The following is a 12223-nucleotide window of genomic DNA, read 5'->3' as shown; positions in this document are numbered from 1 at the left end:
TCATACTAAATAGAGAAGAACTTAGGTTATGGAAGGTGATTCTAGAATCAATCTGAGAATAATTATCCAGGGTCCGGTTAAGTCTAAGATGCCAACCCTTCTCAGAAGGTTGTATTAATACCAAAAAGTAACCAAGTTCTTGTGCTAGATTTGGGGGGAGGGGGAAAGATGGACCACTCCACTTTTCTGGAGTGCTGAGATTGCAGGATAAGGAGATGAGAAGTTGTTAAGGAGAGTGCAGAGAGAAGGATAGGCAAAGGTCTACTCTTAGCCAAGCATCATGGGCATCAGCAATTGTTATTCGCTCAACTAATATTTATAGAGGGTCTGCTCTGTGCCTGGGACCATTACAGGATAAAGCGATGATGTTCTTGCTCATCTGAAGTTTACATTGCAGTGAGAGGAAACAGATATCCATACTAAGAAACAAATAAATAAACTAAAATCACTTAGTGCTATGAAGAAAAACCAAGTGAGGTAAAGGGATCAGACCAATGAGCGCTGCCTTCAATAGGTTTACAAGTGTAGCCCTCTCTGAAGAGGTGGCATTTGAGCTAGTGCATCAGCGTTGAAGAGAAAGCCACACAAAGATCGGGAAGAAAGAAGCAGGCAGAGGGAACAGCAAGAGCAAAAGCCCTGAGGTTGGAAAAGGTTTGGCGTGTTCAGGAAACAGAAAGGAGACCAGGGTGCGCTGGCTGCAGGAAGCCGCCGCGCCGCCGCTTTGTTGTCAGGGGCCCCGCGAGGAGCGCCGTTCGCCGCCGCCGCCCTCTCTCCCCGCAGCCCGCTCTCCGGCCGCGGGTCCGGGCGCCCCGCCCGTCCTGCCCATGAGGGGGCCCCGCGACCACCGCTGCCTCCGGCCCGGGGCGGCGCGGCGCTGAGGCGGCGGCGGCGCTGCCCGCTCTGCGGGATCGGGCGGCCCCGGCCCCCTCCCCTAGGGCACCATGGAGGTGAATGCGGGAGGTGTGATTGCCTATATCAGTTCTTCCAGCTCAGCCTCTAGCCCTGCCTCTTGTCACAGTGAGGGCTCCGAGAACAGTTTCCAGTCCTCCTCCTCCTCCGTCCCATCTTCTCCAACTAGCACTAATTCTGATAACAACGGGAATCCCAAAAATGGTGATCTCTCCAATATTGAAGGCATCCTGAAGAATGATCGGATAGATTGTTCTATGAAAACAAGCAAATCGAGTGTACCTGGGATGACAAAGAGTCACAGTGCAGTGACAAAATTTAGTGGCATGGTTCTACTGTGTAAAGTCTGTGGGGATGTGGCATCAGGATTCCACTATGGAGTTCACGCTTGTGAAGGCTGTAAGGGGTTTTTCCGGAGGAGCATTCAGCAAAACATTCAGTACAAGAAGTGCCTGAAGAATGAAAACTGCTCTGTAATGAGGATGAATAGGAACAGATGTCAGCAGTGTCGATTCAAAAAGTGTCTGTCTGTTGGGATGTCGAGAGATGCTGTTCGGTTTGGTCGTATCCCTAAGCGTGAAAAACAGAGGATGCTAATTGAGATGCAGAGTGCGATGAAGACCATGATGAACAGCCAGTTCAGTGGTCATCTACAGAATGACCAATTAGTAGAACATCATGAACAGACAGCTTTACCGGCCCAGGAACAGCTGCGACCCAAGCCCCAGCTGGAGCAAGAAAACATCAAAAGCTCTTCTCCCTCTTCGGATTTTGCAAAGGAAGAAGTGATTGGCATGGTAACCAGAGCGCACAAGGACACCTTTATGTATAATCAGGAGCAGCGAGAAAACTCGGCAGAGACCATGCAGCCGCAGAGAGAACGGATTCCTGAGAACATGGAACAGTATAATTTGAATCACGACCGTTGTGGCAGTGGGCTCAGCAGCCACTTTCCTTGTAGTGAGAGCCGGCAGCACCTCGGTGGACAGTACAAAGGGAGGAGCGTAATGCATTACGCCAATGCGCATGCCATTTGTATTGCAAATGGACATTGTGTGAACTTCTCCAATGCTTATACTCAGAGAGTATGTGACAGAGTTTCCACAGATGGATGTTCTCAGAATGAGAACAAGAATAGTTACCTGTGCAACACTGGAGGGAGAATGCATCTGGTTTGTCCAATGAATAAGTCTCCATATGTGGATCCTCATAAATCGGGGCATGAAATCTGGGAAGAATTTTCGATGAGCTTCACCCCAGCAGTGAAGGAAGTGGTGGAGTTTGCAAAGCGTATTCCCGGGTTCAGAGATCTCTCTCAACATGACCAGGTCAACCTTTTAAAGGCTGGGACTTTTGAGGTTTTAATGGTACGGTTTGCATCATTATTTGACGCAAAGGAACGTACTGTCACCTTTTTAAGTGGAAAGAAGTATAGTGTGGATGATTTACACTCAATGGGAGCAGGGGATCTGCTAAACTCTATGTTTGAATTTAGTGAGAAGCTAAATGCCCTCCAACTTAGTGATGAAGAGATGAGTCTGTTTACAGCAGTTGTCCTGGTTTCTGCAGATCGATCCGGGATAGAAAACGTCAACTCTGTGGAGGCTTTGCAGGAAACGCTCATCCGCGCCCTAAGGACCTTAATCATGAAAAACCATCCAAACGAGGCCTCTATTTTTACAAAACTTCTTCTAAAGTTGCCAGATCTTCGATCTTTAAACAACATGCACTCCGAGGAGCTCTTGGCCTTTAAAGTTCACCCCTAAGGCCTTGGTTTATTTAAACATGGACTGATTGATGCTGACTGTATATTTTGTGCGGAAATGCTTCTTTACGTGTGTACCATACGCGGAGGTAGGGGAGACCTCTAAGACGACATGAGACTGCAGGCTGCCTCTGTGTCCAGGCAGCAGCTGTGTGCTTGAGATTTCTTCAGCCATGCTTAGACATTGACCGCAGTTCCCCGGGAGACCAGTCAGCGGTGTTGCACTTAAACTGGAGAAGTTACACTGAATTATAGTCACACTGAATGTTAGACTTTTTCATCTGCCAAAACCAAAAACCATTTTGATCTCCCTGTGGTACACATGTAATGCACAATCACAAGTATATGAGGACTTAAAAATTAATCCTTTGTGGTGGAAGTTCTCTTGTAAAATGCAAACTTGATTTCACCCCAAGACTGTTTGATCTGGTGTTTGGAGACTTTACAAGTTAGGAAACCTCCTTGTCTGTGCTCCATTCTGCCACCGTGAAAGTGCGTGGTCCTGGACAGGCTCGCCGGTTGTGGAAAATGAGACTTGATCGTGTTCCCAATGCCCCGCCTCACAGAGATGCTGACGAATGTCTAGAAAGCATATTTACCTCCTGGGAGATAGGCACTATGTAAATACGGTAAAAGTTTTGTTATTATAATTATTCATAATAATACTCTTTTTATTTCTATGCATTTCTGAGAAATCATTTCACAGTCCACACCAATCTATTATTCAGGGTTCCTGCGTATGTGTGGGTTATCCTTCTGGCACACACATATTCAAAGTTTATGGGTACATTAAATACATAGTATGTGTACATAATATCTATGTGAATATAGTTATATATAAATATACTTCTTCACAATATTTTAAACTGTGAAGAACTTTATCATACAATAAACTTAAAACAAGAGGTGTCAAAAGACCCAAATTAGGTGCATTTTACCTGTTGATGACATAACCCTTGCTTTAAATCTTTAGATAGTAGAGTAATGAATTTATGCTCTATTTTTGTTTATCTAAGCAACACTTAATGTACAAGTGCAACAGGCAGTTGAGTCCAGATTTCAAAAAACATGTATTTCAGAGTTCATCTTTGGCAGAATCTTTGGTTCAGGTACTAGTTGTTTAAAAGTTCATTCACATTCTTACTTTGTGCTAAGAAAGTTGCATTGCTGCCCCTTACACACATGCTGTAGCTTGATGATAAATATTTGGAGTCTTTCTGGAGAACCAACCAATGTTTAAGAAAACAGTTGAATATGTTGATGTGTGCCTGTGTGTGTGAGTGTGGGTGTGCAAGTGTGTTCTGAATCCACTTGTTTTTTTCCCCCTAAATAACACTACAGGGATTTTGTCAAATTAGATTTAATCTATAATTTGAAAAATATTTAGTGTGTGACGTACAGGCTTAGAAATGGCATAGTCAGAGACATTTCACCCATATTTCTGATACTGGGCTTTATTAAATAGATAAGATCAGCCTCTTTATGGCAGTTGGAGAAAATTGCCAAAAAGTTGAGGATTTTATGTATGTTTTTCTGTTGCCCTGGAAGATAGCAATTAATTGGATTTTTGGGTAAAATTGCCTTCTATATAATTTTTGGATTGTATAAAATTACAAAAACGAAAATATCCCATTATACTATACTCAGCCTGTTACTTTAATGACGTGAGCAGAATGCCTTATTTTTTAGTAACCTTGTTTAACTTGTTGCTACTGGGACTTGAATTTCTGTGGCACTAGTTAAGTTAAAACAGAGTTAAACCCTCTCATTATTAAAGAGGAAAGGTGATGGTGATGTCTGTAATACAATATAAACCATAATCGTGATTTACCTTAAATATGGTATGACTTTTATGGGATATACAGTATAGTTTTTGTGAACTCTTTACATGATACCATTATCTTTTTATAATTTTTTTTCTAAGATAAATGCACAGTTTTCTTATATGGGGAATAGAAGCAGCTTTTTTGAAGTAATACTGAAAACCTCAAAGATCATGTTGTTTCTTAATTTTTGCCTTTTGCATAAGCCTCTTTATAACATATCTTTAAAACAGTTACTAAGTCTTTAGGAATGTGAAACCAGAACTATGTTAGTATTGCTTATAAAACTTTAGTTAGGTTCAATATATACATGTATACATCTATATATAGGTATAGAGATTTGCATTTTGTCTTGTAAAATTTTATTTGAACAAATTCTTCCTGTAGGTAATGGGAAACAAAATTAATAGTTCATATGCCACTTGTAGCATTTCTGTGTTTGAAAATAGCCCAAGATTGAAACTTCTAATTCTAGAATTAAACCAGCAGCCTATTACAAGCACATTCTTTGATTGAGTCATTGGTTATAAACCTACTAAATGCGGAGAAGACAACCAGTTTAGGGAACTTCTGAGTTGGTGGGACACTGTTGATTAATGAACAATGTACTGTATGAATTAAGTGATGCTTTAACTCTGATTTTACATTTTAAAGTTAAAATATGGGCATTATGTCAGCAAACTTAAGGGCATTATGTCAGCGAGCTAAAACATTTTTTTCCTGTGCTTTTAATGTATCTCTTTACATGATCTGAGAGAGGGTTCAAGCCTTTAGAGAGAAATAGCTGAGGAAAAGGGGGGAACATCTTCTTGGGATGAAGCTTTTCCTTATGGTGATGGTTTAATTACAGATTCAGAAATTAGAAGGAAATTTCAGTGGATTAAGTGTATAGCTTTCGTAACTACATTTCAAGAAATTACCATTGTAACTTGATTAGATACGATTTATTTTATGTAAACATCATTGCAAAGCAAGGTGTAGAAGCTCAGCTAGATTTATTACTGTGCACGAGAGTAAGTACCTATCTCAGTTATTCTTTTCCAATATAAAGTTTGCTGAATGTACAAGAAGAGTTTATCACTTAGGATATAGAATTTTTTAGGGGCTGGGGGGAGGGGATCTGTCAGGAAATTACCTAGAAACAAAGATTGTCTTGATTTGATCTGAAACATAAAACTTGAAGCTATTCTTGAACTAACATGGAAAAATAAAATGGCTATTGTTTAAAAAAAATGATAGAACTATATTGTTGACAAGATAGGAATTACGTTTATTTTCTACAAACTGTTATTGATGAACACATGGATAATATCTTCCTGTTTCTGAAAAGTAATCTGTACATGGGGGGAGGGAATAATAAATATTATTTCTAACCAGAAAAAAAAAAAAAAAAAAAAAGAAAGGAGACCAGTGTGGCTGGACACTTAGGGAGGTAGGGATAGAGTCAGACAGGAAACCAGCCCTGAGGGCCCGAGGTCATACGTGGAATTGGGACTAAATGCTTTAAGGAAATCACTGGGAGCTTTTAAGTAGGGGAGTAATGTGTCTTAACACTGCATTTTAGAGGTCTCTCAGGCTCCTGTGTGTAGAGTGCATTGTAGACTGGAAGCAGAGGGAGAGCTTGGGAGGCTGGTCAGGAGTCTGGCAAGAGGTGATGCTGGGGGCAGTTAAGGGGTAGCAGTGGGTTGAAGAAGTGTTGGATTCAGGATGTGGAGGTAGGGCCAGCATGGCTTTCAGATGGATAAAGCCAATGAAAGGGATACCAGACCTAGTCCTGTCTGAGATCATTGCTCCTGCCCTGTCTCGACTTGGGCCACTGGTTTTGAACCAAAATGGAAAAACATCTAGTGTTATTTGAAAACACTGGGGATTTTGGCCTTAACCTATTTAAGCAGGGAAAAAACCAAATTCCTGTCCAAGGAGAAATTTCTGTTTGTTGTTTTTTTACCTCCTAACCAGAAAAATTTCATCCTGTCTCGTTAAGACTGTTCTGATGGGTTTTGATGTTTCTGATTACTGTGCTTTTCGTAAGTGCTGGAAATGTCACATTCACATTGCTAGCTTATCTCTTTTCCGAGTATTTTGACTCTTGGGCTATATTAACTGAGCCCTTCATGCTGTTGGACATTTATACATGGTCTTTTGCAGTTGGTCAGTTTCTCCATATAAACTCTAACATCATAATAGCAAGCATTTAATGAGCACTTACTATATATATCAAGGCATTGTTTTAAGAATTTCACGTTTTAACTCTTTTATTCCCCCTACGCATCCTTTAGTTAGTGTCCTTATTATTATCATTTTATAAAAGAAGAAACAGAGGCAAAAAAAAGAGTTTAAGTCATTCACCCAAGATCATACAGCTGGTAAGTAGCAAAGCCAGGTTTTGAAAAGAGTCCGGTTACAGAGCTTGGCTGTGCCACTTTCCATGGATCTCCTTTTCAGTCTTTCCTATATCACTGAAGCTGTGACTTTGGAATTAAACTTGTTTCTCTTGCAAAAACCTAAAGGTACCACTAGGGGGCACTTCAACTGAGCAGGGCTTCCAGGAGTGGGACTGCTGGGGAAATGGCATAATTCAGAGGCTGGATGATCCAGCCCCCTCCAGGAGGGCCTCACATCTGAACCGCCTGCCATCTGCCAAGGTGGAAGGGTAAATCCCCACCTAGGGAGCTCGCTGGGCAAAGGTGCTGACACCAGAGGACACTTGAGGAAATGCTCCCTCTTCTCCACACCCCCTCTTCTGCCCACTATGCATAGTTCCTGTAGTTGTACCCACCTACCTGTCCCCTCTCAAAGGATGGAAAATACCAAAATTACTGAATAAGCCGTGCAGCAAATCCTAGTAGCTCTCCAGGTCATCTGAGGCTGGCCTTCAGAAACTAACCAAAAAGGAGTCGTTAATTCAGTTGTTATCACAGTTTTGCTTTAAAAATATTGAAGAGTCTCCCTAGAGTTGTATTATTAGAAGTTCAGTAAGTCTGGTGAACACAGGAGGTCATGCTGTCTTCTGTACCTTCTACTGAATATCGGCTCCAGAAAAGTCTTCTCTCAAGTGACTTGGTTTTCCAATAATCATCGTGAAAGTAACAGACCTTCCTCTCTTCCTAATGGTGGTAATGACCATGAATTTAACAGAATGGAGGTTTATACAAAGAGTTCATTAAAGTTTCTTTAACTCCATTAATGAATTCTCCAGCAATGACTATAAAGGCAGTAATTGTGGTGATTCATCTTCTATAAGTTTTAGCTTGCTATGTATTTTAATTAAATAGAAGGCAATTTTTTTTTTGCTCCAGTTGCCATAGGGTAACTTTCTATTGAGATTGATGGGCAATCATGGGAATTGTTGCATTTACCTAATCAAATCATCAATCTGCTCATTCAACTGTTTGACTTTCAATAAAAGTGTTATTTTAAAATGATATACATGACAGATATTCCCTATGGTTATATTAACTTCCAAATTCAAAACTACAAAGGAGACAAAGAAATATAGTTGCATTTGCATTAAGCTATCATCTTACTGAAGTTAGGAAGATTTCAGTGGAACATCAATTAATTACAGAAAGCTTGAAAGCCATTTCAGGCCTTTGAATATCCTCCAAATAGCCCAGAATCCTGCAAACAGCATAACTCTTTTTAAATTTTATCTTCAAATCTATAAGGTAAATTCCTCCTTTATTGGATGGTTTTGATTAAATACTCAGCAGAAAGTGAGAGTAAATGTGTATCAAATGTAGATACGTCTTAAAACCGTCATTCAAAGATCAGAAAAATGTCATGGAAAATATGTGATCATAGGGGTGACGCCATTGCTTCATTTAGAGTTTGACCAGAAGAGTTTTCTTTTTCTTTTAGTAAACTTTTCTGATTTTACTTTTCAAAGGACATTGCTGAAACCATAACATTGTTCATATCTGTGACTTTTAAATGTGTTATTTATTTTTGTACAGGGTTTAAAATTCAAGGTAACAAAGAGTATTCAATGAAAAATAGGCCTTCCCCCTCCTGTCCCATGGCTACCCAGTGCCCCCAAAGGCAATCACTCATATTATTATAAAAATATCCTATACCTTTGCAAAAATACACTATGTATATAAATATAGTCTAGGTATCCTTTTCTAGTTATTTCACATGAGATGTTGTGCTCTGGGAAGCCAGAACCTACATTCTATTACTGACCTCCCAGTCCTACCAGCACTGATCCCTTATGGAAACTAGAGCTTCCTATCTCAGCTCAAGTGTATTATTAGAGGATGCACAGCAGTATTTTCAGAGGAGGGTTCACCTGCCAAGTACAGAAGAGAAGATGCAATTACATGAGATGCCCACCTTGGGTATTGGTGGATATGTGTTTTCTGTGGTGAGTTTACAACTAATCCAGATGGAGTCATTAAGTATCAGGATAAGAGTGCTCTGGTCTCAGCCTTCTTGGGCTCAGACTTCTGCAGGGACTTAGGGATGTTGGGGTTCCCTTAGCCCCCAAAGGCTGATGGTATAAGCTCCTCCCAGCATTCCCCGAGCCTCAGTGCTATCTTCTGTGTTGACCTAGGGCACAGCTTGTCCATGGTCAGCACTCACTAATGACCATTATATGCATGTCTCCTCTAGTGGATCACACAGGGGAGCACGGAAGGCCTAAGAAATGAGTTCGCTTCCTTATTTCATCTCTCCTGCACTATCATCTTACTTTGTTCCAGAAAGAATTCCCTTTTGGCTCCACCTACCACACTAAGATGCCCCCATGTAAGCCCCCAATTTTTGTGTCCCCACTCACACTCTATTGCCTACTTTCCTCTGTCAAACACCTTCCTCCTCTGAACGGAATGTTCCTAAGAATGTGTTAAAGAACTTGGTTAGCCGTTCAGGCCCCCATAGTTCAAGAAGTGAACACTCCCAGCATTTGCAGTTTAATAGCAATGGTTCAACCTAATATCTGTACTGGTGGGAACCACTAGCAGTTAAGTGGGAGAAACATATTTGGGGCGGGTGAAGACCTCCAATCACATGTGGCAGTAGTTTCCTCTGCAGCTGAGGTGTAATATTACAAGTATGGAAGCCTGTTGTTATCCAGCTGAGTTAAAAGTAAGCCCTCGTAAGCCCTCAGTGCCAAAAGTAAGCCCTTACTCTTATTTCTAAACATCAGTGAATTAGGATCTTGTAAGAACCTGGAACTTGCCCTCTGAGTAAGAGTCTCGTGTGTGTCTTGCCAATGAGAACATTCACTAGAATCAGATAGACTCAGCGCAAATCTCAGCTCTACCCTTTCAGAGGCAAGGCTGTGGAGCAAGTTAGTTGCCTCTCTGTGCCTTACTTTCTCATCTGTACAATGAGGACACTAAAACTTACATTCCAGGGTTGCTGGGAAAATAAGACAAGATAAAGTAGGTAAAAACACTTGGCACCAAGGAAGCACCCAATTCATGGGAGTATCACTTTCATCAAAGAATTCATGGCTTACTGGGAGATCAACAAATGTACAGTCAACGAGGCAAAATTCCAAGGGCATGGAGTAAGTGTTGAGTGTGAGCTTAGCATGCAGTAGTAAGCTTGTGAGGTCCTCAGAAATCCTTGTATGGACCACTCAGTTCAACCATTTCCCTTCCTTCTTGCACCAGCAGACCAACATGTCACTTCCGGTTGGCAACCCTTATAAAAGAAGTTACCTTCTCTGGATACATATTCCTTCTTTCTGCTGAATCTGCTTTGAGGCTGTGCCTCAGAGCAGGTATGTGACTCATGGAAAGTTTGCTTAACTTCTTTTGAGTGTTAGTCTCCTTATTTGTAAAAATAAGATAATGAAGATAATGCCCTATTCCAGGATTATTTTGAGGATGGACTAAGATAATGGATGACCTATAGTCTATAGTTCGTCCTCAGAACAAGCTCGTTCCTTTCTCCCGTGACCGCACATATGTAGATGGTTTGAACAGTGCGTCACACATGGAGGGAAGGCTCTGGAATGATAACAGCTAGTTTGTTGATTTGGTGCTTTGTACACCCAACCTCAAATGGCACACTTTCAAGGCCATTGTTCTTCCCAAATACTTAACCGGGGAGCTGGATTATGAGCCTTTGGGACCCAGATCTGATAAGTATTCAGGAAAACTTCTCAAGAGAGATGAAGCTCGGCGATCAGCTGAATATACCTTCTCCATTTGCCTTACCTTTGATGCCACAGGCAAATCAGAGCCGGTTGGGCAGTGTGCAATTCTGAGAAATGAGGAGAAGGCAGAAGTACCTGTTCTTCCTCTAGTAAAGCCAAGGAAAATGGAAAAGCTCAGAAATATATCAGCACCACTGGCAAGCATAAGAGGGAAGGCAGTTAATGTGCCGCAAAAACTCACATTGCTAGGGAAAACACTGCTCTCCACTGATGCTAGAGAGCCTGTCAGACTGGCCTCAGACTGGACAAAGCCCTGAATGGCCAGAGACTGGGCTCTGCAAGAACTGGACCCTAGGCACCGAGGATTGAAAACCAACCTAATAAAGCCGGCCTGTTTCCATTTCTGAGCAATGAAATGATATGGGGTTTGTGACTCACTGACCTACTTGGAAGGCCAAACAATTAATGAAAGCAAAGTGCTTGGCTTCTTTTGGCCACATGGAGGGGGCTTCAGACTTGGATTGCAGTCTGCGCACCAGAGGGAACTGTCAGGTTTAGATGCTTATTATTATTTGCTATTTAATTTGGGTTCTTTCCATTTATTTCTGATTTCTTAAACATAATTGTGATTAGTGATATAATTTCATTTGTGAACATATGTAGTAAGAATCCAGTAGCTAAAATCTGTAAGAGACTAAAAGAGGTTTAGGAACTGCAGTAACATGGGCTCCAAATGTCCTATGTTAGGTTGTTAAGGTGAACATCAGTAATGTACACGGGGAATACTTTGAAATCTAAGGCATGATCAAAATGTAATAATTAAAAGTTGTGGATTGCTTTTAAAACAGAAGTTGCTTCTGGTTTAGGGAAATCTTCAATGGGAGCATAAGCAATGCTTATGGATTCTCACCAAAGTAATCAGGAGACTGTGTATGTAAGAACTTGATAAATACATGTTCAAGTGTAAAATAATTTCTCCCCACAATGGTAATTCATGAAGGCCTACTTTACAAAGTGGTCAGTGATTGGGACCTTCTTTTTTTTTCCTTTTTCTAATGTGATTTCTTTTTTTTTTTTTTTTGAATTTTTGAATTATATTTTATTTTTTTATACAGCAGGTTCTTATTAGTCATCAATTTTATACACATCAGTGTACATGTCAATCCCAATCTCCCAATTCATCATACCACCACCCCCTGCGGCTTGCCCCCCTTGGTGTCCATACATTTGTTCTCTACATCTATGTCTCAATTCTGCCCTGCAAACTGGTTCGTCTGCACCATTTTTCTAGGTTCCACATACATGCGATAATATACGAATTTTGTTTTTCTCTTTCTAACTTACTTCACTCTGTATGACAGTCTCTAGATGCATCCACATCTCTACAAATGACCCAATTTTGTTCCTTTTTATGGCTGAGTAATATTCTATTATATATATGTACCACATCTTCTTTATCCATTCATCTGTCGATGGGCATTTAGGTTGCTTAGATGACCTGGCTATTGTAGATAGTGCTGCAATGAACATTGGGGTGCATGTGTCTTTTTGAATTATGGTTTTCTCTGGGTACATGCCCAGTAGTTGGATTGCTGGATCATATGGTAATTCTATTTT

General features: G+C 40.9%; 1 protein-coding gene across 2 annotated transcripts; it reads left to right on the top strand.

The window, feature by feature from the left end:
* The first annotated feature begins 697 nt into the window (after positions 1-697).
* LOC132486083 (nuclear receptor subfamily 1 group D member 2) lies at positions 698-3358 on the top strand. Of its 2 annotated transcripts, XM_060092795.1 has the most exons (2): positions 698-2267; positions 2479-2580. In XM_060092795.1, the coding sequence occupies exons 1-2, from the start codon at positions 942-944 to the stop codon at positions 2491-2493; spliced, it is 1341 nt and encodes a 446-aa protein (XP_059948778.1). In that variant the 5' UTR covers positions 698-941; the 3' UTR covers positions 2494-2580. The 2 variants fall into 2 exon arrangements, with proteins under 2 accessions (XP_059948778.1, XP_059948777.1); XM_060092794.1 differs by having other exon boundaries at positions 698-3358.
* The last annotated feature ends 8865 nt before the right edge of the window (positions 3359-12223 follow it).

This window comes from Mesoplodon densirostris, chromosome 3, assembly GCF_025265405.1.
Source record: "Mesoplodon densirostris isolate mMesDen1 chromosome 3, mMesDen1 primary haplotype, whole genome shotgun sequence".
Classification (NCBI taxonomy): Eukaryota; Metazoa; Chordata; class Mammalia; order Artiodactyla; family Ziphiidae; genus Mesoplodon; species Mesoplodon densirostris.
This window is presented reverse-complemented; position numbering and strand designations above follow the sequence as displayed.

Bases quoted from the DNA above. Each gene is read 5' to 3' on its own strand.
- LOC132486083 (XM_060092794.1), top strand. From the start codon at position 942: ATGGAGGTGAATGCGGGAGGTGTGATTGCCTATATCAGTTCTTCCAGC.